Raw genomic sequence first — 27,389 nt, forward strand, 5'->3', positions numbered from 1 at the left:
TTTTATACTATATATCAAAGTACAACCGTATTGTAAAACATTTAATATGTAAAAACTTTTACAACAAATTTTATTCAATATCAAACAATTATTAATATTTTTACAATAAATATAATTTTATTATTGGTTTATCTATTATTAAGAATATAAATTTACTTTTAACTTATTAATATTAGAATAATTTTTTTTTTCCAATTTTTACTTTATAAAGTTTTTAGAGAAAAAAAATTCTCAAATAATAAAATAAAAAAGTAAAATAACAATTATAATAATAAAATATCTAAAAGAAAGGGAACATACAAGTCTAGTTGTCAATTGATCTAGATGACATAATAAGTAAAATAAAATTTATGAAAATAATTGGATCATTTATTGAAAATTATATGTATTTCAAATTATTTTTAAATAAATGAAGATAATATTAATTTAAAAATTTTGGGGTTTTTCATATATTTTTGTATTAGTGAATCAAATCCCATCTTTTTTTTCTATTGAATTTAAAAAAGGTTTTAGATTTTTTAAAAGGCAATTTTAAAATATAAATGATTTAAAATAATTTATAAGATTGAATTAAATTTTGAAAAATGATAGAAATTGAGGTAGAGAGAGAAAGTCAACGAGTCAAGATATTGGAGTAAAAGTGAAAGAGGGAGGAGAACCGGAGAGAATCCGATTTCCATTTCCCAAGAAACACAGGCACCAGCAAGAACAGCAACGTGTCAACAACCACTGCGAGCTAGAGAGGGAAAAATCCACACACCATCACCTCCCCACTTCCATACCCAATTCCCTTTCTCTCTCCACAACTATGAATATAAATATATAAATATGCATGTAAATTATATAGGTGGTTTCTGGTCCAGAATTGACTGCTGAAGGTCTTGTTGTTGGGAGAAATTTTGTGGGTTTTGGAAGTTGGGCACTCACTTTCCTCGATTGGTAGCTCTCATGGTTGACTCCACTTGAAGCAACACTTTCTCTCTCAAGAATTTTCTCTATCTGAGTCCCCCTTCTTATGGGTGTTGTACCTCGTTGTTGGATTCTCCAAGATCAGCTGACACGGCAGGCTTTTTAGAAGTATTGGGGTTGACTCGTGGGGTGGAGTGCGGGGGTTGTGATATGGGCACCGGCGGAAATGCGGAATTTGGGTGGTTTGGGAGGAGGGGGAGGCTAGGGTTTGCGTTTCGGGTGGTTTTGGGGTTGTGGGTCGTGTTGGCCGTTCTTCGGCCGGTGACGGGTCTGAGACCTTTAAGGGACAGGGCTCATTCGTGGGGCGATGAGGTTTGTTTTCAATAATTTTTTTATATTTTTGTTTATTTTTTATTTTTTATTTTTTATGGACCCTTAATTGGTTTGTTTGGTGTTTTGATCGTGTTTTCAGAGATGTTTTTGGAATGAAGCTTATGCAATTTTGTGAGGTGTGAGGAAACCTTAGTTTAACTAAGGAATTGTTTAGTTAGGCTTTAAGAATTGGTGGTATTTCAAAGCAAATTTTGCATTGATTCAAGGTCTCAAAAGCAAGAAATGCTTTCAATATGATATCACAACTATTCTTAACTAATATGTAGATTCTACTAGATTTTCTATTTTTTGGTGTGTCTAACTTTTGAGTTTGAGTTTGACTTGTTTAGGAATGGGAATTTTCAATTGTGCATGTTTTAAGGGATTTTGAAATCCTAAATCATTAGGGGTTGAATCATGTGATTCAGTTCTCTGTCTAGATTAAAGGAACCTATGAAATGCAAAATGGGAAATGTCAGTGTTGGTAACATGAAATTGACGTGGGTGAATGTAGGTTTGCCATTAATAGAAATTTCTTTATATTGAATTAGGATCAAGGAGGAGAGCATTTGATCACTCTCATCAATTGGAAGCACAGGATTTTTTTCGAGCCTGTAATAAGTACAATGAGGGGCTTGTTTTAATGCACTTTATATTCTCGTATGCTTTCAAAAGCAAAATAATTGACTCACTATAGAAAATGTATTTTTGTGTGTGTGGTTTCTGAAACTTGAAAATGTAAGCTTTCAGAAAAAGGAGAAGAAGAGAATAGCAAAACAAGGCCTAGAAAAAAAAAGTAATCTAAGCTTGGTCCAAAATGTAATCACCAGAGTCGCCATAATTAGATCAACCAATTGTTGGAATTATAGATTACAGAGCATTGGTTTAATTGTATATTTTACATACCAAAAGAAAATATTTGAGAGCATTGATTGTGAAGATAGATGCAGATGGATACTAATGAATGGTTTCCTAGCTTTGCTAGTTGGTATAGTCTTGTTTAGCATGCATGAGCTTGTGTTAGCACTAGGTTGAAAATAGGACCTTATTCAACAAGTTTGACCACTAGAAATCAGCTAGCAATAAAATTGACAATCTCATTCCTTCCTAAGAGTACATGCTAAGTTACTAGAATTTTTTCCCATTTATGTTGATCAATGGTGGTAATAACCTCTCTGGGGTTTTGAATAATGGACTCCCTCTTTTTCAAAAATATAGGTCAGACTTCTTATGAATGGTATAAAAAGGATAGTCATTTAGGGGAAAATATTATCTTTTATAGAAAGTTACAAATATGTTTTCGTAGCAGTTCCTTCCCATACTATGTTGAGCTTCCCAATTCGCTTTGTCAATGTCTTTTCTTCATATTTTACTTTTGAAAAATCTGGATTCTTAGATGATGAAGTATTGGGATTGTGAAGCTCCTCAATTCCAAACTATGTTAAAAGTAAATATGAATGATAATAGAAATGGAGCAAGTTATGTTCTTAGAACTTTGTCTATTATAATTTGCTCAGAGTGCCCTACAAACAATATTATGGCAGAAGACCTGTGAAGTAGAAAATTGGTTTTTGGCTAAATTCAGTCTTTATTAATTTTTTTTGGTACTTGAATTGAAAATTAAATATACCTCCAAATATCAGGTGCCGTCTTGCGGTTAAAAGAAAATTGGTCCTAGTTTCCCAGATGACATGTAGCATAGGTATTGCATTAGATGCCTGTTTGATACAAATTGTGTGGATGCTGCCCTCAGTCTGCTCTCTTTTGATTTAGCTTCAAATAAGGGAAGATATTCTGGTTGGAACTTTTTTCCTTCCAAAGCTGATTGGGGAGGGTACCTAATTAGCAATAATAAGCATGTTGTTGGCCAAATTCTGATGGCATTGACTTTACCTGCCATGATTCTTTTTTGTTTTCATATGGTTCCACATTGATTTAGTAGCCCTTCATAACAGATGAAACTACACGGAATCATGCTTTATCTGCAATTATGTTTGATCAGATTTGCATGAATGCTTGATATTTCATATGTTGAATCTGTTTATGATATTATTATTCTATCATTTTATTTGGTAATGCTCTTTAAAGTTGGATGTGTATTACTTCATTCATTTTAACTGCAGTAATATCTACAAGGATTAAATTACTCAGACATTTGCTTCTGAATGAGGCTGTTTACCTTCTCATGCTAGCAGTTTTAGGCACAATATAATCTCTTTTTTTGCAGTTATCTCTTTCATTTCATCGTCAAAAGAACTCATATTTGTCTCTTGGTAGTGTAAAGAAAATAAGTTTTAGCACTTGTTTTTATTTTTTGGTTTTATTTTTTATTTTTTTGGGATCTTTGGATTGCTAAGGTTCAATTTTGGCTGTTTATCACTAAATCTTTAACCACTTAAAGAAGAAAGGAAACAAAGGCATTATTCCAAGAACTTAATTCTGTTATTTGCAATCTTCAACTCTTTTTTTATGGGGTTATGAGTCATTTTGCCATTCTTCTCTACCTAGGGCCTTATCGTATTTTAAAAACATCATGGTTTCAATATTTAGATGTATTGGCATGTAAGTTTAATGTTGCATTTTACCATTGGAAAAGCAAGTTTGTAGCCTTTATATATTTCATTTCAAAAACTTGAATTTGAAATTTTAGCTTGACTGAACTTAATTTCATACCTTTTACATCTTATTGATGGTGCTCCTTGCAGTGGTTATATATTAGAAAAGATGAGAATGCACTGGGTCCGTTTTCCTATTGGAACATTACAGGAACATACAAAGGTTTGTTACTTTTATATCTGTGAGTTCAATTATCTAGTTATTATAGTTAAATAGGAGACTATCCCTTTTGTAAATTTGGTTTGCCTACCAAATACATTTCTATACCTATGTGATGTGTTTTCCATTGTCATGCAAGCATATGAGTAATTAAGCCATGTTCTTTGTTATGCACATTGAGTATGGGTTGATGTTTTGCATTGCCACATCCTTAATTCAAGTAACAGCAAACTAGTGCTTTTCATGGATAAGATAACATTTTTCTGGATATTACTGCTTAATAGTGACATAAGTTTGTTATTAAGACACATAAATGGGTTTGTCATTCTTGTATCTGATGAATATTCAGTCAATGAGAATGCAATTAATTTTCTGTTTCTTTAATGAGAAATGGAATTTTATTGGAATTGAAGTGACCAATAGAGAGGGCCTTGAGTGCCCTTTTAGAAAAATAGCGACTTTGGCTGCTCTTGCTAATCTAGGAGGAGAGAAAGGCCTAGGCCCAAATCTTTTTCAATGGCTTTTTGATGAAGGTGTTGGTTGTTAGTTTGTAGAGAGATGATAGCATTCCTTCTGGAGGTTTTTTTTTTTTTGATCAGAAACGAAGAAGATTATATTAATAAAAGAACAAATACATGGGAGAAAAAAGAGACAATAGAAAGAGAAAAAAACCAAGGGAAGGATGAGAGGTCCTTCCTACACAAATACCAAGGAAAAACACCCAACAAAAACTCTAAAAACAAAAGAAACCCCATCAATCTTCAAACTCTTGAAACGCAAGCTCCAATCCAATTGAGTTGTAGAATGCTTAGAGGAACTCCTCTAAAAGCTTCAGTACAAGAAGCCCATAGAGAAGAATAAAACCGGATCAAATCCCAAACCATCTCTTCCGTTCTCCCTTTATCCTCAAAGATCCTATTGTTTCTTTCTTGCCACACCATCCAAATCAAAGTAAGGCAAGCAATTTGCCAAAGTGTCTTGCCTCTTAATGAGTTCCCCAAGCCTTTAAAAGAAATAACCAACATGTCCTCAAGGCTCCTTGGAGGGACCCAAATCAACCTACTAGATTGAACAACCTGCGCCAAAGTCCAATGGTAACGGGACAATGAAGAAAAAGGTGGTCAATCGACTCTCCATTTCCTTTGCAAAGAATGCACCATTGAGGACAGAGGGCTTTGTAGGGTCTTCTCAATTGCAACTTGTCATTAGTGTTTACCTTCCCATGTGCTACTAACCAAGCGAGGGCCTTAACCTTTGAAGGGACTTTTGAGCTCCATAAAAACTTGGCCGGAAGGAACATTAAAGGATTTGAAACTTTTGACAAGGCATAGAAAAAAGATTTCACTGAAAACGAGCCTGACGAAGACAAAGACCACGCTCTTGAGTCTGATGAAGAAGGGGAAAGAAGCACAAAATTAAGGGAGGACATTAATCTCTGAAGGAGATAAATTTCTGAATCTGTTAGATTGCGGCGAAAGTTAAAATTCCAAGACAATGGTAAGGAATTGCCAAGGACATTTGAGATAGTGAGATTTTTCACAGAAATAACTCTGTAGAGATCAGCAAATTGAGAACACAAAGTTTGGTTTCCCCACCAAAGATCTTCCCAAAACCGAATTCTCTCCCCATTGCCCACCACTAGGCGGACAAAAGGGGAGAACTCCTGGAAAACTTGAGCAATAGCCTTCCAAGGACATCTGTGAGACCATCTAACCACCATGTTGGCGTCCCATCCATTAGGATGTGTCCCATATATACTCGCAATAACCTTATGCCAAAGACCGCTCCTTTCTCTAGGGAACCTCCAAAGCCATTTCCCTAAGAGGGCAATATTTCTCATAGAAGTCTTCCCAAAGCCCAAACCTCCCATCTCCTTTGGTCTACTAACAACCTCCCATCTGGATGTGTATTAGGTGATCTTTCTTCCCTTCCCCGCCCCAGACCAAAGAAAATCCCTTTGCATCTTCTCAATCTTTGAAGCTATAGATACAGGGATTTTAAAGAGGGAGAGGAAGTAGCTAGGATGTGAGACAGACAAGACTGAATTAAAGTAATCCTCCCTCCCAAAGACAAATAGGCCTTTTTCCACCCATCCAGCCTCCTCGAAATTCTCTCAACCACTGGATCCCAAAAGCCTATTGTCTTTGGGTTCCCTCCCAAAGGAAGGCCTAAATAAGACAAAGGCCACTCTGACACTCTGCACTCCAAAACCAAAGCCAAACTAGACAACACCTCCTGCCTAGTGTTAATACCTGAAATGGTGCTTTTTTCTAAGTTGATTTTTAAACCAGATACTTGCCCAAAAACCAAAAGGATAATCTTAAGGTTTTGAAGAAGGTCCAAAGAGGCTTTAGAGAAAAATATGGTATCATCAGCAAACTGTAACAAGGACACTCTAGTCCTATCCCTCCCCACAAGGAAACCCTCAGTTATCCCAGTTTCCTCAGCTCTAATCATCAACCTACTTAGAACATCTGCTACTAGAGTAAAAAGGAAAGGAGAAAGAGGATCTCCCTGTCTCAAACCTCTAGAGGCCTTAACCCAACCCTTTGCATTCCCATTAACTAGGATAGCAAAACTAGAAGAAGATAAACAGCCCCTCATCCAAGATCTCCATTTCTGGCTGAACCCCTTCCTTTGAAGCACATGATCTAAAAAGCCCCAATCCACATGATCATAGGCCTTCTCAAAATCAATTTTGAAGACTACCCCTTCCTCCCCTGACCTTCTTTTCTCATCCACCACTTCATTGGCTATCAATACAGCATCCAAAATTTGTCTCCCTTCCACAAAGGCTCCTTGAGAGCCAAAGATTGTTTCATGTAGAACTTTGCGTAAACGCCCTGATAAGACCTTAGCAATTATCTTATATAAACTTGTAACCAAACTAATAGGTCTATAATCTGAGATTTTAAAAGTTTGGCTTTTCTTAGGCACCATAGCAATGAATGTCGCATTTGTACTTTGATTTATTACCCCCTTAGTGTGGAACTCAAAAAACACCCTCATAAGATCCTCTTTTATCACATCCCAACACTCTTGATAAACTGCTATAGTAAAGCCATCAGGGCCAGGGGCCTTTTCCTTATTCAATTGGAAAACTGCCATTCGAACCTCCTCTTCAGAAAATGGTCTATCCAACCAAATTGCACTCTCTTCAGCAATAGGGGCCCAATCAATCCCTTCAATCTTCCAAGAGTCACATTCGGGTTTGGAATAGAGATTCCCAAAGAAATTTACAATCTCCTCAGAAATAATCTCAATGTTATTTAAAGTCTCCCCCCTCTCAGAAATCAGAGACTTTATGAACTTCCTGCTTCTTCTTCCAGTGGCCACTCTGTGAAAAAACTTTGAGTTGCAATCCCCTTCTTTAATCCACTTAACCCTAGATTTTTGTCTCCATTGTACCTCTTCCTTCAATAACAAATCCTCTAGCTCCTTCCTTCTTAAGGTCCTTTCCGAAACCAGATCAAGATTTAAATTCCCTTCTTGTTCAATTCGATCAATTCTGCCTAAGTCCGTAAGAATGTGTTTTTCCTCTCTCTTAAATCTCCAAAGACCACATATTCCACTCTTTCAACTTTGATTTAATAAACTTTAGTTTCCTCATAAACTTGTGACCTTCCCAACCTTCAACCGTACACTCTTGCCACCAATCTCTAAACTTCTCTTTAAACTCAGGATGAAGCAACCACATATTCTCAAACCTAAAAAGAGTCGGCCCCCATTTTAAAGGATTGGTTTCCAAACAAATTGGGGTATGGTCAGAGGTCCATCTAGGAAGGGCCTCTTGAATACTTTGAGAGAAAAAAGAATCCCACTCAGAAGAGAACAAAAACCTATCTGACCTCTTGCAAATAGGATCGACTTGCATGTTTGACCATGTAAAAGCCGCATTCCTAAGAGGGGGATCCAACAAACCACTTTCCCTTATAAACTCGTCAAAACACCTCATGTTGACTGTTAACCTAGAGTCACCCATCTTCTCAGATATCCTCCTGATCACATTAAAATCCCCTCCTGCACCACCTTGGGAAAGTCAGACCATGCAGGTCTTGAAGCTCCAGCCAAAAGTCCTTCCTCCACACTGCCTTATTCGGGCCATACACTGAGGTTAACAAAAAAAACCCTTCCTCATTAGAGTTCAATTTTACAGTAACAGAGAAAGATCCTAACACCTTCTCTGAACACTTGAACTTAATTGAATCCCACAAGATCACAATCCCCCCCGACGCCCCATAAGCAGGAAGAGCAACCCAATCCAGACTTTTACCTTTCCAAACACTACTCACAAACCTCTTATCCCAAATTTCACGCTTTGTTTCCTGAAGCATCACCACATCTGGGTTTTGAGTACTTAAAAACCTTCTAACAATCCTCCTTTTCTTCCTAGATCCTAAACCTTTTGTATTCCAACTTAAGATCTTCATGAAAACAAAAACAACCCGACACAACCCACACCTAGAACTAATCCTCTCCTTGAGTTCCAGAGTCATTTTTCTTCTTTCTTCTGGAATAAACCTTGTCCACAGAGAGAACACTCTTGTTCTCTCCTTCCACACCTTTTCCATTATCCCTGACAATTCTAACCCTCAAACTCTCCAGAACCGACTGAACCTTGACCATCTTCCGAGGCGTAAGCCCCTCAACCTGAAAACCTTCCAACGGGAGGGTGGAAGGTTCTAGCACTGGGAACGAAGCCTTACCTGAGACACCACGCACCTCAGGGTTACTGAGAGTTTCCCTAAGGAGAGGCCGGTCTTTAAATTTTCGGTTAGAGGTTTCTAGGGGAACCACCACACCTTCCGAACAGGACGCACCACCACGATGGTTGTAATTCACCACAGGAGAGATAAAAACGGAACCACGCTGAACGGCGTAGCTTGACTCCAACGGAATCGAAGAAAAAGACTGACAACGAGAAGGGTGAACCAAAGAGACAGAGGTTTCGGGAATAAAATTTGGCTCAAAAGCCCCAGACAGAGGAAGATCTCGCTCAGATACAACTGAGAAAGGAGTACGCACCTCATTGAACAAATCGCATTGCAGAATCCCCTCTTCTCCCTCTGTCTCGCCGGTAGAAACTTTGGATGTTTCAAAACCAGTGGAGAGATCGCTCTTTCTGGAGTGAGATTTGCCCTGAGAAGCGTCTTGATTTGTCTCCAGTGAGCCACCTCCTTCTAAGTTTCGCTTCGGGGTAGAAGACGCCTCCTCAAATCTCGGTGGCCCACTTCTTGCTCTGCGCCTTACGGCGACTGAGGATCCTTTCGGCTTTGACGACACTTGAAGAAGACCTTTCGGCATTTTATTCCTTGCAATGAACCCTGGTCTTCGGAGCTTTGAAGACGAAGATACATTTGGGCCGCCATTAGAGGATCCTTTCTGGGCTGGACCCGCTAGGGGCCCAAAATCTTTCGCCCCAAATTGGGCCCAATCAGAACGGGCTTCAAAGGCGTCTGGTGTTGGCTTGATGTTGCTTCCCGCCATTGGGCCCAACATCCACCTTCCCTTTCCTTTCTCCCCCTTGCCGATTTTGAATCTGAAGAACGAAAATGGGAACGATGATGAGGCATCCAGCTATGGCACTCATTGGTTCTGTCAATAGCTCGTAGCCCCTCAACGTTTTGTGGCTTCTGAAAGACGCAACCCCCAGCTGACCTCAGCTCGTCCTTGCTGCGATTCGACTCAGACCTGATAGAGTCTTCTCCGTCATCTTCTCCGTCGTCTTCTCCGGTGACTGTAACTGCAACCATGTATGTCCAATCTCCATCTTCTACCTCTAATAGCGCTGGAAGCATGACATTTGGAAACATCTCCACCCACAATGTTACCTTCGTCAAATCAACAAGCTTCAATGATTTCCTCGCCACCTTCGTTACCCTCCCCCACTGCTGCAAAATGTGTCTCAACTGCACCTCATCCCACAGGTGGAAAGGGAGACCTCTTAGTTCCAACCACCCCCGTCTAAATTTTCCATTAACGACTGAGTTCTCTTTTGGCGACCATCTCCTCAGAGCAATAACCTCTCCTCTCGCTGTGAAGCTCCCTTGATCTTGAATCCACTGAGCTTTCCTTGCAGATTCCACAAAAAAACACCCTTTGTAAGCAGAAATGGGTGTTACAGACACCATTCCTTTCATCCCCACCCTTCTCGCTATAGCTTTTCCAACCTCACACCAGTCTCGTATTTTTCCTTTGCTTTCACAAACTACAGCTCTTGCCCATTTTCCAACTGGCATCTCTGCACCATTCCTAGTTCCTTTCTTTGTAACCACATCAGCATAGGACCTCTCACCTCTATACATTCCTTTGTTCTCTTGAGGCTTTTTTTGCTTCTCCTTCGAATCTCTTTCAGCTTGAACAGAGAACTCTTGGACTGAAACAATCACCTTCCTAAGATTTTCCCACCCACAGCCATTAACACCTCTTGGAACAACTAAAACCAAAGGTTTTCTCTTTGCAACGTATTCTGTGATTTTCATATATCTCCCTCTGCTATTAAAACATATCTCCATCATATGAGTCCTTGTCTTGCCCCTCATTTTTCGAATGAAACCCCTGGAAGCCTCCAAATCCACAGCTTTCTCTAACTGCTCCACTAACCAACCCGTCTCCTCCTCTCCAAAACCTAAAGAAACCACAAAACCTCGGCTTCTCTCTGTTATCGAAATCCATGTTCCTCCATTGCAATCTTCAGACTTCACCTGGAAAACCTTTCTCTCCACTACAACAGACTGATTTCGAATCATCTTTTTCAAACAAGATTCAAAACCAGTGTGTGTCTTCCCCATTACAGTAATCTCATCCTATCTCTAATCACCCCAAGATGGCAGAAAAATTTGATGCCTCTTCCACTATTACCCAAACAACTCAAAAGCCTTCATCGCTATGTTATTGGAAGAGTCAATTTTTCAGCAACACGATCAAGAGCACCACTCGTTGGCATAGATCGAGCTAAACCCTTGGGGCCACTAAAACAACAAAACATTTATTCTGTATCATTCCTTCTGGAGGTTTTTGTGATCAGGTCTTTTGATAAAAGCCTTAATGCTATCTTTTTGGTTTTGGTACTAAAGAAAGGAGGGATTGAGGACATTAGGGAAGGTTAATCAGATTTGGGGGTGGGGTTTGGTGTTACTTTGCAAACTTTTGGCAAAGATTCTGACCTATAGGTTAAACTTCATTAGCAAGGCAGTCTCAAAGTCATAGCACTCTTTTTGTAAAGTGTAGAAGGTAGATAGATGCTGGATGTGGCTTTGATTACCCTATTGATTCTAGAATTAAGAGTTGGAGAATGTGGGTTGCTTTGTTAAGTTGGATACTGAAAATGCCTAAGATCATATATACTGTTAATTTTTGCTATTGTTAATGCACAAGATGAGTCTTGTGCTAACTTGGTTGGGTTGATTAAGATTTCATATCTCTATAGTCAGGTTGTCAGTGATGGTAAATGGGTCTTCTGCAAGTGTTCTTTTTCTCTTTGAGCTCTAGAAGTCTAAGATAGAAAGACCCTGTTTCCCCTTACTTGTTTGTTCTGGTCATGGATGCTGCCCCTCAACTAGATGGTGTGGAGACCTCTCATCTTATCTTCATGGATGGTACCTTTCTCTTTTGTGAAGCTTGCCTAGAGCAGTCATTGTATTCAAGTGGGTTCCCTTGTTCTTTGAATTAATCTACAGAAAAGTGAGCTTATCCCAGTGAGAAAGTGCTGGAAGTAGAGCAGTTGGCATCTTTGCTTGCTGTGGGAGAAAATTGCTAACCATGTATTTGAGCTTGCCGTTCGAGGCTCCTTTAAAATCCTGTCCTACTTAGGATATTATGGAGAGAAGATTTAAGAGGAGCTTGGTTTTTTGTAAGAAGCTGTCCTACTTAGGATCCTGTCCTGAGGGGTAGATTAATACTTATTAAAATTTAAAAGTACTCTTTCTAGCCTGTTGATTTATTTTTGTTTGAGATTCGTAGGATGGTAAGAATCCACTTGGAGAAGAATCAATGAGATATTTTATGGGGTGGTCACTTTTTAAGTAAGAAGTTGAATTTAGTGAATTGGGAGACTATTTTTTGGGATAAATGTAATGGGGTTTGGGTATGAGAAGATTGTTTGCTTTGAACAAGGCTTACATGGACAGTGGTGGTATAGGTGTTCTAATGAGTGGGATTGTCTCCGAGGTTGATACATTTAGGGTACATTTGGTGAGATAGATGGCAGGTGGTGTTCTAGAGGGGTATGAATTATAAAAGGCCTTTGTATTAAGCTTGTGGAGAAGCTATTACAAGAGGGTTGGAAAGAGTTTTGGTATAGAACTCGTATCTTAGGAGGGAATGGTAGAAACACAAGTTTTGGATGGATGGGTGGTGGGAAGACTCCTTGGAAAAGGCATTTTCCTGTTACAAGTTGATCTTTTTGTGAAATGCATTTTCTCTTCAGGATAGTTTCTCTTGCAAATGCTAGAGGTACTTCTGGATGCTAAGGAAATGGCAGGGTAACAGGAATTCTTGTTTCTTGAGAATGATTTGGAGTTGTAGATGGTGGGTATCTTCACTGAGTGCATTCACTCAGTGCTTCTTGAGGGGTTTGAATGGAGTAAATAATGGTAGTTTCATTGATCTTGTTGTTTCCCTCTTTTCTTCCAAGTGCTCTAATTTCCTGTTAAGGAGGAATTGAGCAACACTGTTTGATAGATAAAATTCATCCTGGTTGAATGACTTACCTACTACAAATAGGCAGTATGATTTGGAATCCAATTAGGCAACTAACATATGAAAGAAATTTGAGATGTTAATAGGAAAGGAAAGGGAAGAGAATCTGACATAGGAGATCTTCCTCAAATTTTCTTCTCTTCGAGGCAAGAGAATTAAGTTGTATACATTTTTGTTTAATTAATTTAGGAAAATATAAGTTTTCTGTTTGGATTGACAAAATGCCTACATATTTATGAAAGTTTCTATCTATTTAAAATTTTGGATTAAGTATACTTTAAGGACATCCCTAATTTGTGCTTTTTAACTTGGGAAGCTGTTTAGGTGAAACTTCTAACAGTTAACCAATTCATAAGTGGGGGTTGGACATTGGTAAACAGATGCAGCCTGTGCAAGGATAGGGAGTTTGCTAAATATATCATTATCTAATGTTGTATGGCTCAATTGTTATGGGATCTTTTGTTTGCTCTACTAATGGAGTTATTATTGGGTTGGTGTGATGCAGTGTGGGTAAGTAGCAAAGAGAAGTGTGAAGATTGATTTCATTGTGTTTGTTTCAGTGTATCTGAAGAGAATGCAATGAATGATTTTAGACAGAGAGCATTCTGGCATTAGCTGGAAGAGATGTTTCTTAGGACCCCTATTGATTGGTGTAGATTTTCATTTGGGGTTGTTGATATTTCTTTTGGATTTTATTGATGGATTGGGAAGGGGTTAGAAGTTTGAAGCACTTTGTTTCTTTCTTTTCTTTCTCCTTTATCCTGTTGGTGCTGTCTCTACACACCCTGCACATTTGAGTAGCGCCTCCTCTGTTTTTAGGTACCATTTAATCTATGACACGAGCAAGTGGTTGAAGAGCTGTCCCAGCAAGCAGTTGCCATCAAACTGCTATTTGAAACTAGCGCTTCCTTGGCCTGGAAATCATCTTCCTGGTTTACCGATCTTGGAAGCCAAGAGTTATTAATTCTGTACAATCTCAGAATATCAGTGCTCTATGTCAATTAGTGGATGTATCTCCAAGGACCTTCCTTGTGATACTTGAGCCAATCCACCACATTTATGGAATCATAAAATATGCTCTAGCCCTTGTCACAACTGGTGTTCACTGGCCTAGTTTGTCAATTGTTCAGGTTGGGCTTGGATTCGATCTATTTGAGTTGTAGCCTAACTTTTCCTTCCAACCTAAGCTATTCTTTTACTACACGTAATTAATTACTAATATTCTCCTTGCTTTGACTTGCTTTCTCCTCTTGCAGTATAAAAGGACTGCAAATTATTGTCTGTCAGGGCAATTTGGCTTTATTCATACTTCTTTAGTGTCTTGATAGCACAATAATCAAAATTGCTTGGCATCAGGGTCTACAAATGCAGACTAGATGCCTGATGTATCAGGATGAACTCTTAAACATACCTATCAATATTGCTTGGCATTAGGGACTGGATGTGCATAATTGGTTGTTTCATGTCAGCTGTCTTTTGTAAAGGAGTACAACCAAATAATGATGGTTTATTGACACCTGTGAAGCCTGGAAATGTCTCTCTCAAAAAAATAAATAAATAAAATGAAAAATGAAAAATCTACACTCAATTGATTGGAGAGGGATTAGAACCTTGAACCTACTGGCAGCATTTCAAAGCATTTACCGCTAAGCTAGGTTTCTAAGAAACCTTTTAATTGTTTGAAAAATATAACAAAAAAAAAACGATATTTATTCTTGTTTGGGGTAAGAAAAAGGAAAACTTGTTGAACTAGATACCCCACTCAGATCTCCCACTGTTTCACTCAAATAAGATCCTTCAACCCATTTGTCTACAATTTTTTAAGAAAAAACCATGGAAGGGGGAGTAAGTAGCAATAAATACATCAACTTCCGCAAAAAGAGCACTTGTTCCCATTTATCATCTCTTGTGCTCTTGGGCTTTTTTTTTTCCTAATAAATAAAAAGGTTTCTGAAATTTCTTACTAAAATTTTGATTAATTATATTTTTTTTTTTGAATTTTTTTTCTATAAATTTTTTTTCTGAAGTTTTTTATTGTCTGCAAGTTTGTTGGCCTTTCTATATGCCTAAATTTTTCTGGACGTTTTTAGTGAAATTACTGAATTTCTTAGTCAATTGTGAAACAGATTGATTTATATATTAAGAAGATATATTTTATACCATTAGCAATGGGGTTATCATGCAACTTTCAAAATATAAAAGCTCATTGAGAACGAGTATAAATTTATCTAGTAAAAGCATAATAAATTAATATTTAAGCTTTGTATTTATTGAGTCAAGAAATTTTCTTTCCTTCTAATTGTCAAAGGTTGCCCATCTAGTGTAAATTCTTGACTTTGCCATGCTTATAGGATTGCTTCACATTCAGGAATGCATATACAATTTTGTCAATTAACTGCTATATTGTGTACGAATGCATTTTCCATATTATTGAAGTAATTATTATTGGCTTGGTGCTGCTTTGTTAATTTGACCATTTGGACTTGTGAGGTACAGGATCTTGGAGGTTCCTGGATTCCACAAATAGCTCTGCTAGGTTTCCAGATTTTGGGAAATCCAGTGGCAATTCTATCATTGAATTAGTTAGCTCACCAACAAAAATAACAGGTGTACATTATGTTCAGGTGAGGGTTTTCCATTCTCGTTGGTTATTATCATTGGAGCGAATGAGCCTTCTTATTTAGCATGCCTTTTCTTCATTAATCTGGTTAGGATATCCTATAATCAGTAGTTTCATGCAATTAGTTTGACTGAGGCCACATTAGTTGCTCTTAACAGAATGATCTATGCTCTTTTTTCACTGTTCTTACTATGGTTCTTCCTGAAATGAATATTTTTGTTTTCAAGGATCTTGCATTGCTGATGGTCCTTTTTTCTTTTTCATTGATAGACAAGGTGAAATGTATTAATAACCCCTACTTTAGATAGTCCTTCTTGCTGTAATTTTTTCCTTTGGAGTTTGCTTTCTTATATTTAGTTTTAGTGATATTTGTGGCTGGTAAATATTTCAAAAACTGCTCTCAATTATGTGACAAACTGGTCATGCCTGGACCCTGAGTTAAAGTTGATATTTTGCTTGGATATTATTTTTATCAGTGCTTATTTCCCTTGTTTAGGATTCACAACTTTGGTAACATGCTACCGATTCAATCTATTTAAATCCATGTATTCCATATATATTTGTACACACACACACACACACACACACACACACACACAAGTATAACTTTGGTAACATGCTACCGATTCAATCTATTTAAATCCATGTATTCCATATATATTTGTACACACACACACACACACGCGCGCACACACACACACACACACACAAGTATAACTTTGGTAACATGCTACTGATTCAATCTATTTAAATCCATGTATTCCATATATATTTGTTTTTACATTTCTTGCATGCTTCATCATGTATAAGAATGACTATTTGTTCTTTTATACTGAGGAAATGGATGATGCTACATGTGATGAAAGCATCATGATTAGTTGAAAGTATAACATGACTGACCCTAGTCATATCTCCCTCAAACCTGCCCTGCAGGTCTTGCCTGCATCTTTGAACAACATAGCCTTGACTTTAGGGTTGTAGAGTCTATGGTGCTGTTGCTCTAGAGGCTACAGAGAATACATAAATTCTTGAACAGGGCTCAGATATATTTTACAGACATTTCCATATGCAAATATGTTTACCACCTCAAATGTCCAGTCTGAGATTCATCTCAACTATTGAGTCTTCCAGTTTCTACCACTTTTTCGGTGGAACTCAGAACTTGTATGCACTTAGATGAAAGCATGTTGAACAGATGAGACGTGTGCCTTCCATTATAAATGTCTTCCTTAATATCTATGTGCTGTTTTATCAACCTTTTATGTAACCACCACCACCACTCCAACCCCAACACCCCTGCCCAAGCCCTCCCCTCCTGTGCATCCAGAGTTGGATGATGTCCTCATACATTATAGCACTCAACCCAATGACCAATATGTCCTTGCTTATCATGCATATGTCAAGAGACTGGATGATCTCCACATGCAACAACAGTTTGAAGGGATTTGATGGGACCATTGACATTTGAATATGTGTTGGTATGCTTCATCACTTATTATTGTGGAAAGGGAGCGCAAACCGCTCCTTCTACTTTTGGATCTACTTTTTGATAAAACTGTGACGCAAGCAAGCGTGTATACCTTCTTTCTTTTAATACAATTCTTATTTACCTATCAAAAAATTATTGTGGAAAGGGAGAGCTGGTTTTAGTTTATTGGATTGAATCAGAGGGTGATGATATGATAAATGTTTTGAAGCTCTCTTGTGCCTTGAGTTGGACTCTGTATATTCTTGGTGTTGAAACCTGTGATATTAATGGGCTCTCTCTCTCTTCCTCCCTCTCTCTCTCTCCTTATGATTCATGTATGATTTCTGGGCATGCATGTGTTGGGATTTGATTGACATTAAAACATGGTAATATAACAATAAACAAACAATGCTCATTTATTTATCTTTTAACAGTAGAATCAGTTTTAGGGCAAGCAACAGGCGAGGAGTGAAATTTTGAAAGGATAAATGGTGTGGTGGCTTACCCTTTGGAGAGGCTTTTCCTGGGTTGTATTCCATAGCCATTGCCAAGGATGCATGGGTAACTTAGGTGTGGGAGCGGGAGCAGAAGGCAGTGTTTGGAACCCTCGTTTTTCAAGACAGATCCATGAGTAGGCGCTACATGGGGTGGAGGCTTTCGTTAGGAGATTGCAAGCACAAAAATTGACATAGATTTAGAGGATAAAATGGTTTGACAGAACTCAAAGGATAGTATTTCTTTTAGTTAAATTTCCCTACTCTCCTTTGTCCAATGGAAGAATGGAGGCCTTGTAGTCAGCTTTTTTGGTTGGGAAGCTGCATGGAAAAGGATTTTGATCTTGGATTAGCTCAAAAGGAGGGGATGAAAAATGTCGAATAGATGCTATATGTGAACAGGAAAAGAAATGGTTGACCACATCCTCCTTCATTGCTCGAAAGCGATTATCTTGTGGCGGTTGATTTATGCTTTGTTTGGAATAGAGTGGGTAATGCACTCCTAGTAAGGAATGCACTATTGACCTAGCACAAATCCTTCATTGGGGAAAAGAGGAAGAAAGCTTGTAGGGCTGCTCTCTTGTGCCTATTCTTGACCACATGAGAGGGAAGAAATAGGAGAGTGTTTGAAAATACTAAAAAAACCAATCAAGCAATGAAACAATCAATTATGTATAATTTTTTGGAGTAGATCAGAGTGTGCATAGGAGATTGCTCTTTATCTATGTTCCACTTTATTGATTGGCTGAATTCTAGGTAGTGGATGTGAGTTGTTTTTTGTTCGTCCCTCATTTTGGTGTGGCCTTTTGGCGCCCTTGTATACACAGTATATACTTTAGCTCGCCCTTTTATTAGGTGCCATCCATATAATGAATATAACAATTATTTGCCTATAAAAAGGAGCATTTTTCAGTGTAACATATAATTTTCCTGCCCTTTATCTTTTCCTGAAGTGCTTTATGGTAAAGTTTTATTTCTTTGCTACATTGTTGACAACAGGGGGTGATTATATTCCATGATGTGTTTGACAATGAACATGAAGTTGGTGGTTCTCAAATCAGGGTAGAAGGTGTATATATATGGCCTTTTAGACAACTTCGAATGGTAGCCAACAGGTAAATCTCATGGATTTTTGCTTTTAAGTTTCTTCCTATACATTTTCTCATTCTCCATTTTCTGTATCTTCTCAGCCTTCCTTTTTACTAGATAATGTGACTTGGGTGCTCATCCTAGACTTTATGTGGGTATTGGTTTGAATAATGCAAATCTTGTTTGATCTCCAACAAAGTTTGTTTTTTAGCTGTGGTTAACTGTTGACTCTTCATACTTTTCGTTTTAATTACCATACATCTGTAAAATGTTTTTGTGCCTTCTATCTTGTTATATTGTTGAGTAGCACCTCGTTTTGACAGGTGCGTTTTATTATGGATACTTTCTAATGTTGGTCTTACTGGTATTTTGAAGATTTTAATTTGTTTTTCCTAAGAGAAGGAAATTGGACCAACTCTGGAAGACAAATTTTTTTTTACCCTAGTGTCATTTTCTTATTTCTTTTGTATCTCTTTGTTGTCCTAATTTAATAATGCTAGTGATTATAGTTGCTAAATATGTTATTTTTTATTTTATTTTATTATTATATTTTTTACTTTTGAGCCCTGATCCATCTTTTGATGCTAGTTGACATCTAATAATACATGTGGCCTTCATGCTATCTGACTTTCGGGGCAAATTAATTCATTGTTCCATTTTTGTATGCTATTTTGCAGTGGAAAAGAGGGAGAGTTGAGCCAGGAAGAAGAATATATATTGTCTAATCCATATCACTTGGTAACACTTTTCTCTCTTCTTTGATTAAGATGCAACTGTTATGATCTCAAAGTAAATGTTTCTTCCAGAATGACTTCTTTTTCTTCTGGTAATGCAATTAAAATTGCAGTTTTCTTCAAATTCTATCTGAACATGCTTCATTATATATTTTACCTTTTGAGTTTTTATTTTTGGGAGTTCTAGAAGGATGGCTATAGAGTGGGCTAATTGCCACTTTGGGTTTGTCAATGTGCCTCTTTGGGAGTTGGAATGTATAATTTTGTAGCGACATAAAAACTATATCAACTGACTGAACTGCACCTTTGCTATGAAATCTGAAATCTGGAGTGGGAAGATAATGGGCCCAGGTTTCCTAATGCTGGGCTGGGCTCAGTTGTGTATTCCAAAGCCCAGTCCAGTGCAGAACTTTCATTTGAGGATGTGAACTTTGAATAAAAAGTCTGCTTATCAAATATCTTTATCAATGAGGATTTGGTATTCTAATGCATTGGATGTGTGACTTCTTTGAACAGCTTGGAGTTTTCTCGTCACAGGTGTTCCAAGAATCTCCCCGAGAGAAGATATGGAGAAAGCGGCATTGTAATTTGTTTGCTTGACTTTGGTCTTAAGTTTGTTTTGTTTCTACATTGTGGTAATTTTTTATCCTTTCTTACTGCAGCACCAATTTATGAGATGGAGAAACATTGTAATATTGAAATTGCGGCCCAAATTTCACGTGTCTCATCCACCCAAAATGGTATTTGAGTTCTCTCAGCGTATGAATTCCTTCTTTCATTCTTTTATTTTTTCAATTCTCTTTCATTGATGTATGCAATTTGTTTTTTCTGATGCAAAATATTACTGAATTGGCAGTTATGTCAACCAAAGATGTCTACTTGTACATCATTCAGTTTTGGATTGTCTATGAAAATGAGAAGAAATTGCCACCTCTTAATCTCCAGAAACTAAACTGTCATTTGTAGATTGTAAACCTTTGAAATGACCGGACAAACAATCTGTTTAGTGTCACTTTCATGGACTCAAGGATGCATATTAGGTGCAAGTTCATGCCTATATATCAAATCCATTGAATTAGCTTGTTGTAGGATACTGGGACACAAGGTAAGTAAAGTGGCTGTAATATATATAACATGTTTAGCACAGTTGCTTAATTGGTTTGAAATATCCATCCAATATGGGAAAAGATTAAGTGAATTAGGAATATGGTCCTCTCTTCCATGGTGCACATGCTGATTAAGTTATATATTGCCAACTGTATCAGCATTAATATCGTGTTTTAACCAAAATGAGTTCTTTATGCATTTTGAATTTTCCCTGTAATATAGCCTTAAGTATAGCCTGAGGGCACACTTGTAGTTCAGCCAATGGAACAGAATTTTACATTGGGAATTGATGCTCCGACCTTTTTCATGTGCACTCAGATTCTTGCTGTTTGTTAGAATTCACTGTGGAGGAACAACATCATATCCATTGTCCATATTGACCAAAATGTAAAACCCATAATCATGCTCTTGCGAGTGGTATAGAATGTACATCTCTTGCTAGCTGGTGTTGCTTGTGTATAAGCAATGAGGAATTGGCCAACCATATCATTGCCATAGGGTGTTTTCACTTTTTGGTGTCTCTCTGGTGCCAAGGGTGGTAAAGGAGGTATTGGAATCTCATGACAGTTGGTATTTTTCACTTTTTAGTGTCTTATGGGTGCTGCTGAGGGTGGTAAGGGAGATATTATTTGGGTGGCAAGGGAATTCTGTGGGGAAGAAATGAATTATGGAGAGTGGCCCTATTGTGTTTGTTTTGGCCTATATGGCAGGAGTGGAACTGTATGAAGACTCTTGATGGGTTGGAGTCTCTATTTCAATCAAGTAAAGGATGCTTTTATTCAACCCCTTTTCTCTGGTCTACGGGTTGTGTCTTGACTGTTCACCTTTGCTTGATTTCATTGGTTGTATCCTATTCTGCTAATGCTTTTTCTTTGTAGCCTTTTGTCATCCTTTGAAGACTCCCTGTTTACCAGCATCATCCTTTTGATTGGTGCTTACCAATACACTCTATATCTGTCTATAAAAAAGAAAAAAAAAAAGAAAAGGAAAAGAAAGCTATGAAAATACGGTTGTGCTCCAGTTGAAAGGGTAAAGGTTATACAGCGGAGACCTGGTCAAGATTGCTTTACTATAGTGAGACAAAATTGGGACTTAAAAGTTATGGTATTCTGTTTATTATTTAAAACTTACCCCATAATTAATTCTTGAATATTCAGATTTCTTTATGTTGAATGCTATAAAAGACCTACCCTCTCTGGATACTGATTGATTTTCAAATGAGATGGTCAAAGCTCAATACAAGAATTGATATCAAAGCCAAGGTCATGGGGTTCGAGTCATAGGAGTATCATGTTGGGGTACAAAAATGCTGCTTTTAAGCCTTGGGATGAGTCACTTAAATGATGGTGATGCGAATGCCATAAAAGCCTTGGCCTATCCTCACTGGACATCTATTGGTTTTTAGATGATCTGATTATACCCTGATCCAAGATACACATTTGGGTTCTTTCTTTGGCAGAAGTCAAATGGATTTCATTTCATTTGTTATTCCTGGATGGGATAGGATGGACTTGGATTCTTAGGAAAAATCTACAATTAGTCAAGAGGCCCTGAAGCAGTTCTCTTTTACTATATTCTTTGCATAACATTTTTATTTGAACCACAATCTTTTAGTTCTTCAGTTGTTCCCAGATATCTAATCTCTTGTAAACTTTTGGTGCTTTCTGCATTTTTTCTGTTTAGTGATTTTGGTACCAGACAAATACATGTATAAACCCCATGTTCCCTCAAATTTTTGGCACAACTACCTCTTGTTTTGACCTTTTTCCATTAAAGAAAAAGCAATAGAGAGTTATTTAACCCGGACTAGGGTGCTGGTATACTGCAATTGCTATAGTTTCCTTTCCAGATGTGATACAAAGCATTATGGGCTTGTTGTGGCATCTCTGCTGTATAGGGGAAGTAAATGACTTTTGATATAATACTAATGTTCTTAAAAATTGTGTTACAATTGTTTTAAAAATCATTTACCTCTTATAGATGGAGATCGTGATCGTTATCACTTAGAAGGATTGATGGAGAGTCCTTCCGTGGATGATGATGGAGATTGCTTCTCTCCCTTACTATTAAATGCTACTTCTGTCAACATTGAGGCCTACTACAACAAGGCAGTTAACTATACGTTGATGGTCACCTTTGTATCCTTTGTTGGTCATTATTCCTGCAGCAGGATCATATTATCATCAACTAATTTTGAGAGGATTCCTTAACATTTTCATGCATCAGGTCTCTTTTCTTCAAGTTCTTTTGTTAATTCGGCAAATGGAACATAGCAACACTCAATCGGTAAGAGTTCCATCTTGGACATTCAATGAAGACAGCAATCCAATTTGGGTAATTATGAATGCATAATTTACAAATACAATGTGTCCAGGGGGCTGCCAAAGTTTCGATTTTAATGATTGGGCAACAAGCCATTATGGATGCTTATCTCTGCCTTTTACATCTGACTGCCGGAATACTAGTTGGTATGTTTGTGCGTTAGTTTTTGCTACATAACAATGTTAGCTGGGTTCTAGTCTTTGTTTTGTTTTGACAGGTAATAATATCATACTTGCATGTTGGCATCGTGTCACTATAATCACATTGCATGTTGAACTTTTTGAGATTGCCATACTGGATGTCCTGTGTCTTTTCTGACTTCCAGCACATGTATTGTTGTCCTTGCTATATACATTATATTGTATACCTTGTCTTCAAGCACTACATACCTCTGTTATGCTGCTGTTTCTGCATATGTTTCTTATACTTGCATTGTTTATAGTGACTGTTTTCAGTTTTGTTGAGGTTTTATCTTTTGTGTGGTTCTTCCTCGTTGCTAGTTGATTAATGGAGATTTTTGCTTGTTTGCACAGAGTCCTTGTTCAATGCTTTTGCAACTGCTGCATTTTTCAAGTTTGTAGTCTTCTCAATTTTTGAGATGAGATACCTTCTTGCCATATGGAAGGCAAGCAGACCTATGAATAACGGAGAAGGTTGGGAGACAATGAGGCGTGAGCTTTCTGTTCTGTATAGCCGTTTCTGTAAGTACTCCTGCTGAATGTAAACGTTTGTATTTCAGAATCTTCATTTTTGAATGCAACTTACCGATTGGTGACTGCGTTTATTAATTGAGCACATCTATGCCCATAGAGAACAGCACTTGTGTCTCTTTAAACATTTTTGGACTCATTTTGGTCTTGGACAACAAATTGTTGGTGGTACGGAGCTGGGTCTCTTACTTTATATCCTTTTGGTCTATGGGTTGATATTTCGGGGGTCAGTTGAGAGGTGAATTTGGGAGGAAAGAGAGTACAGGTAGTGGACTTCTGATGATGTAGAAGCCCCTTGCTGGTAATAGTAAGATGATTCTGTGTACTGTCCTGTGCTTGTACATACACAGAGCATTGTAGAAAACTGATGTCCGCACTAAACTTCTGCATGTATATATACAGTATGAAATGCATTCCTTATGTCAAGCTAGTGTGGTGACTAAGAGTGAGTTGGTATTACAAGAAATTTCACAAGCAACAGATATATCTAGATTAATCATTTAATTTGGTAGCTTTAAATTGACTCAAATGTTCCTTTTCATAGTTCCTCAATGTTTATTTTCTTTTGAGTTACTTAGAAGATATCAGCTAGCTATATCATTTATTACTATGAAATCATGTAATTCTGTTTGGACATCTGTGAGACACTTTTGCTACTTTTAATTGCATTTTTTCTATCTCCTATAGATTTCTCAAGCTATGACTTGAAATTTACCTTAAATCATCCAATGACAAAATTCTTACTTCATCATCCTTAACTATGGGTTATGTAGTTCATCATTCTAGTGATCAGTCTTTAAAAGCTTTCCATTCTAACTGTTCCTTGTCTCCTGTGTGCTTTTTTACATTTTATATTTATTTGAAAACTTATTTATGGATTTATAACCTTATATTATGAAATTCCTGTGAAAAATTTATGCTAAGTTGATTTAACTATGCTGGATATTTGCAGATGGAATCCTTTTGGGAGGCATTCTGGTTATGTATGAGTTTCATAATTTTCTGCGGCCTATTCTTCTCCTTATGTACTCCTTTTGGATACCTCAAATAATTACTAATGTTATTCGTGATTCAAGAAAGCCATTGCATCCTCATTATATCTTAGGCATGACTGTTACTCGGCTAGCAGTTCCATTATATATGTTTGGCTGCCCTAACAACTTCATGCGCATTGAACCTAGCAAGAGTTGGTGTATTTGTTTGGGTGTATTTATGGGACTTCAAGCATCAATTCTTCTTCTTCAGCACTATCTTGGATCTCGGTGTTTCATTCCTCGGCAGGTTGGATGCAACTTGAATCATTTTATTCCTGCAATAGGTTTTTTTGCTTCATTCTTTGTTAGCTGATAAGACACACATTTCTAGTGACAACTTTCAAGGTCTGGAAGGTGAGTATTGTGCCAATCTTTTTTTTTTAATTTCTTAATTTTATGGTTTTGAAGGACAAATGGAAAGAAAGTGCATGTATTGGGGCTTTTATGGGCATACATATGTGTGTGTGTGTGTGTGTGTGTGCATGTATTGGGGCTTTTATGGGCATACATACGTGTGTGTGTGTGTGTGTGTGTGTATTAGGGCTTTTATGGGCATACATACGCGAGTGTGTGTATTGGGGCTTTTATGGGCATACATACGGGTGTGTGTGTGTGTGCGGGTGTTGTGTGTGCGTGTGTTGTGTGTGTGAATTAGTTTTTTTATTTTACCCCTAAAACCTTTTCAACTGAATTGATGTATCTGTAGACTCTGTGTGTGTGTGTGAATTAGTTTTTTTATTTTACCCCTAAAACCTTTTCAACTGAATTGATGTATCTGTAGACTCTGTGTGTGTGTGTGTGTGAATTAGTTTTTTTATTTTACCCCTAAAACCTTTTCAACTGAATTGATGTATCTGTAGACTGTTTCTCACAATATACCCTTTCATCTGGGTATCACACAGTTAGCTAGTTGGAACATCAAACAATTGTGAAAAGCCAGGTTCATGGGCACCCTATGACTAAACTTCACAATGCCATATCCTATTTCTTTTACCAATTTGCTCAATCCGGTACCTTGATACGCTTAATCTGGGGCTCTAGGTTACAATTAAAATTTTTAATCTCGGTCCTTGCTAGTATTTGACTGAAGTTGTATGCTGGTTGTCAAACCTAATTTAACCATCCTCTCTGGACTCGAGAGGTTGTGTAAAATATCTTAGGCTCGATGTAGGTCCAGTAACTTGGTTGATTCTATCTTCATTTAGTATTTAGCTTAGATTTTTGACAAAGAAGATTTTATTTTCTTTGCTTTCTTCTTTATACTTATTTAAATAACTAAGCATTTACTTTAGTTTCAAAATTTGCTCAACTGGATATGTTTATTAGCAAAATGTAGTCTTATTACAACTTTCCAGAAGTGCTTTTATGGAGATCTCACCTTGGTATGATGGTTGGCAGATCCTACCTGAGAAATATAGCTACTACAGACGGTTTAATCAGGATACAAATCATGTGACGGACTGTGTCATTTGCATGACCACCATTGATATCACACATCGTTCTAATGAGTGCATGGTATTTATTGGAAGATGTTTATCTTGTAATTTCTTGTTGATATGGGGGTTATTTGCTTTCTCCTGGACTCAAATCTAATCAACATTTTCTTTCAGGTGACGCCATGTGATCATTTTTTCCATTCTGGTTGTTTACAAAGGTGGATGGATATAAAAATGGAATGCCCAACATGCCGGCGTCCACTGCCACCAGCCTAACAAGGTCCTGCTTTGTATTTATTCTGTTTAGGATCAACAGACATCACCCAACCACCCATTAATTGTGGTAATGTTCCATCTTGCTTAATTCCATATTTTGCTTTCTTTACTCTGTCCATATCATTCCCAAATTTCTTGACAAAATTTTTCCCCATATTGTCTCTATGCAGACAATTTTATACCAAGGTTTTCACTGGATTGCTGATAGACATTGAATTGTGTTCAACCACCCACTGCTTGTACTCACTTTTTCTATTTCTAATTTCAGATGAGCGAAAACCGACATCCCCTGAAGATGGCTGGGATGCAGCATAATCAATTCAGAACAGATTGGGGCTACATTTTGCTGCCAACATAATTCTTGTATTGTTTGTATATGTGTATTTTAGTGCATTTAGCATTTTGATGGGCACTTCTTTCTGGCTTCAACATTTATTGTTTCTTGAAACTAGATTATCTAAAAGGATTAGCACATACACATACATTTGCAGAAACCAGATTGTTGCCAAGAACAAGAGAAATGAAGTTGTGCATGGTTATGGAAACAATCTTAGGATCATGACCTTCATGCTTCAATCTTCACCTGCTTCCCTGGGTTAGTTTTGTTTGTTTTGAAATATTGATCAACATTCCTAAGAAATAATGGCAAAGATCAGGAAATCTTAATACCCCTATGCTCTGCTGTTCCAATTTTCGTGCTGTCATAGGACTCTCTCACCCAACTTAGTACATGTGTAAATGCTTCTGGGTTTTTTTTTTAGAAACTTGTTACCTCAATATGATCTTAGGTGAGAGGTCATTTGGATAGGATGTGACATTATGCTTACCAAGTTTGTAATTTTCACGGTTATTACTCAACTCTAGCAAGAATAGGCTTCAAAGTCGTATCATGCTAGCCTAGGCGCTCATGAGCAAGCACTTAGCCTACGTCAAGTTAAGTTGTTGCTTGCTGCTCCAACTTAGGAGTAGGGGCTCTAAGCCTTTACTAATAACTAGTGTTTTAGAAATTTATTATATGAAACATAAGTTAAAATAAATAAATAAAAAATAAAAACTTTATATACATGGTTATTGAGGAAAAAAAAAAATCAAAGTATTGATTTGGTATCTATTAAAGTCTTAATCTCCACTAAAAAATATTTATAATAAAAATTATTGAATTCTTTAAAATAATTTTAAAGGATTTCGCTACAAAATGATTAAAATTATTGAGAATTTGTAATGACTTTTTTTTTTTAATTCTTTTGAAAATTTCATTTAAATATTTTTGATAATTTTTTTTATATAAAATCTAAAACTTTTTTTTTAAGTGTTGTTAATAATGTTTAATTTGATACATTTTC

The 27,389-nt window shown here is 37.2% G+C and overlaps 1 protein-coding gene and 1 long non-coding RNA gene across 2 annotated transcripts; both read left to right on the forward strand.

The window, feature by feature from the left end:
• Window positions 1-665: 665 nt before the first annotated feature.
• On the forward strand, window positions 666-26,714 carry LOC117926452 (transmembrane E3 ubiquitin-protein ligase FLY2). The gene is made up of 15 exons (XM_034845547.1): window positions 666-1,281; window positions 3,987-4,059; window positions 15,253-15,380; window positions 18,338-18,453; window positions 19,105-19,165; window positions 19,678-19,744; window positions 19,824-19,901; window positions 22,249-22,406; window positions 22,495-22,554; window positions 22,643-22,736; window positions 23,124-23,291; window positions 24,253-24,581; window positions 25,733-25,849; window positions 25,945-26,113; window positions 26,315-26,714. Exons 1-14 carry the CDS (start codon window positions 1,120-1,122, stop codon window positions 26,044-26,046), a joined length of 1,713 nt encoding a protein of 570 aa, XP_034701438.1. The 5' UTR covers window positions 666-1,119; the 3' UTR covers window positions 26,047-26,113; window positions 26,315-26,714.
• On the forward strand, window positions 4,101-12,513 carry LOC117926454. The gene is made up of 2 exons (XR_004653129.1): window positions 4,101-4,635; window positions 11,070-12,513. It is a non-coding gene; the product is annotated as an uncharacterized LOC117926454 (long non-coding RNA).
• Window positions 26,715-27,389: the final 675 nt, after the last annotated feature.

Source organism: Vitis riparia, chromosome 12 (genome assembly GCF_004353265.1).
Source record: "Vitis riparia cultivar Riparia Gloire de Montpellier isolate 1030 chromosome 12, EGFV_Vit.rip_1.0, whole genome shotgun sequence".
Taxonomy (NCBI): Eukaryota; Viridiplantae; Streptophyta; class Magnoliopsida; order Vitales; family Vitaceae; genus Vitis; species Vitis riparia.

Coding starts and splice junctions, on each gene's coding strand:
- LOC117926452 (XM_034845547.1), top strand. CDS start 1,120: ATGGGCACCGGCGGAAATGCGGAATTTGGGTGGTTTGGGAGGAGGGGG. Junction 15,381..18,337: donor CAGGTGTACATTATGTTCAG/GTGAGGGTTTTC, acceptor TGTTGACAACAG/GGGGTGATTATATTCCATGA. Junction 22,737..23,123: donor GACTGCCGGAATACTAGTTG/GTATGTTTGTGC, acceptor TTGTTTGCACAG/AGTCCTTGTTCAATGCTTTT.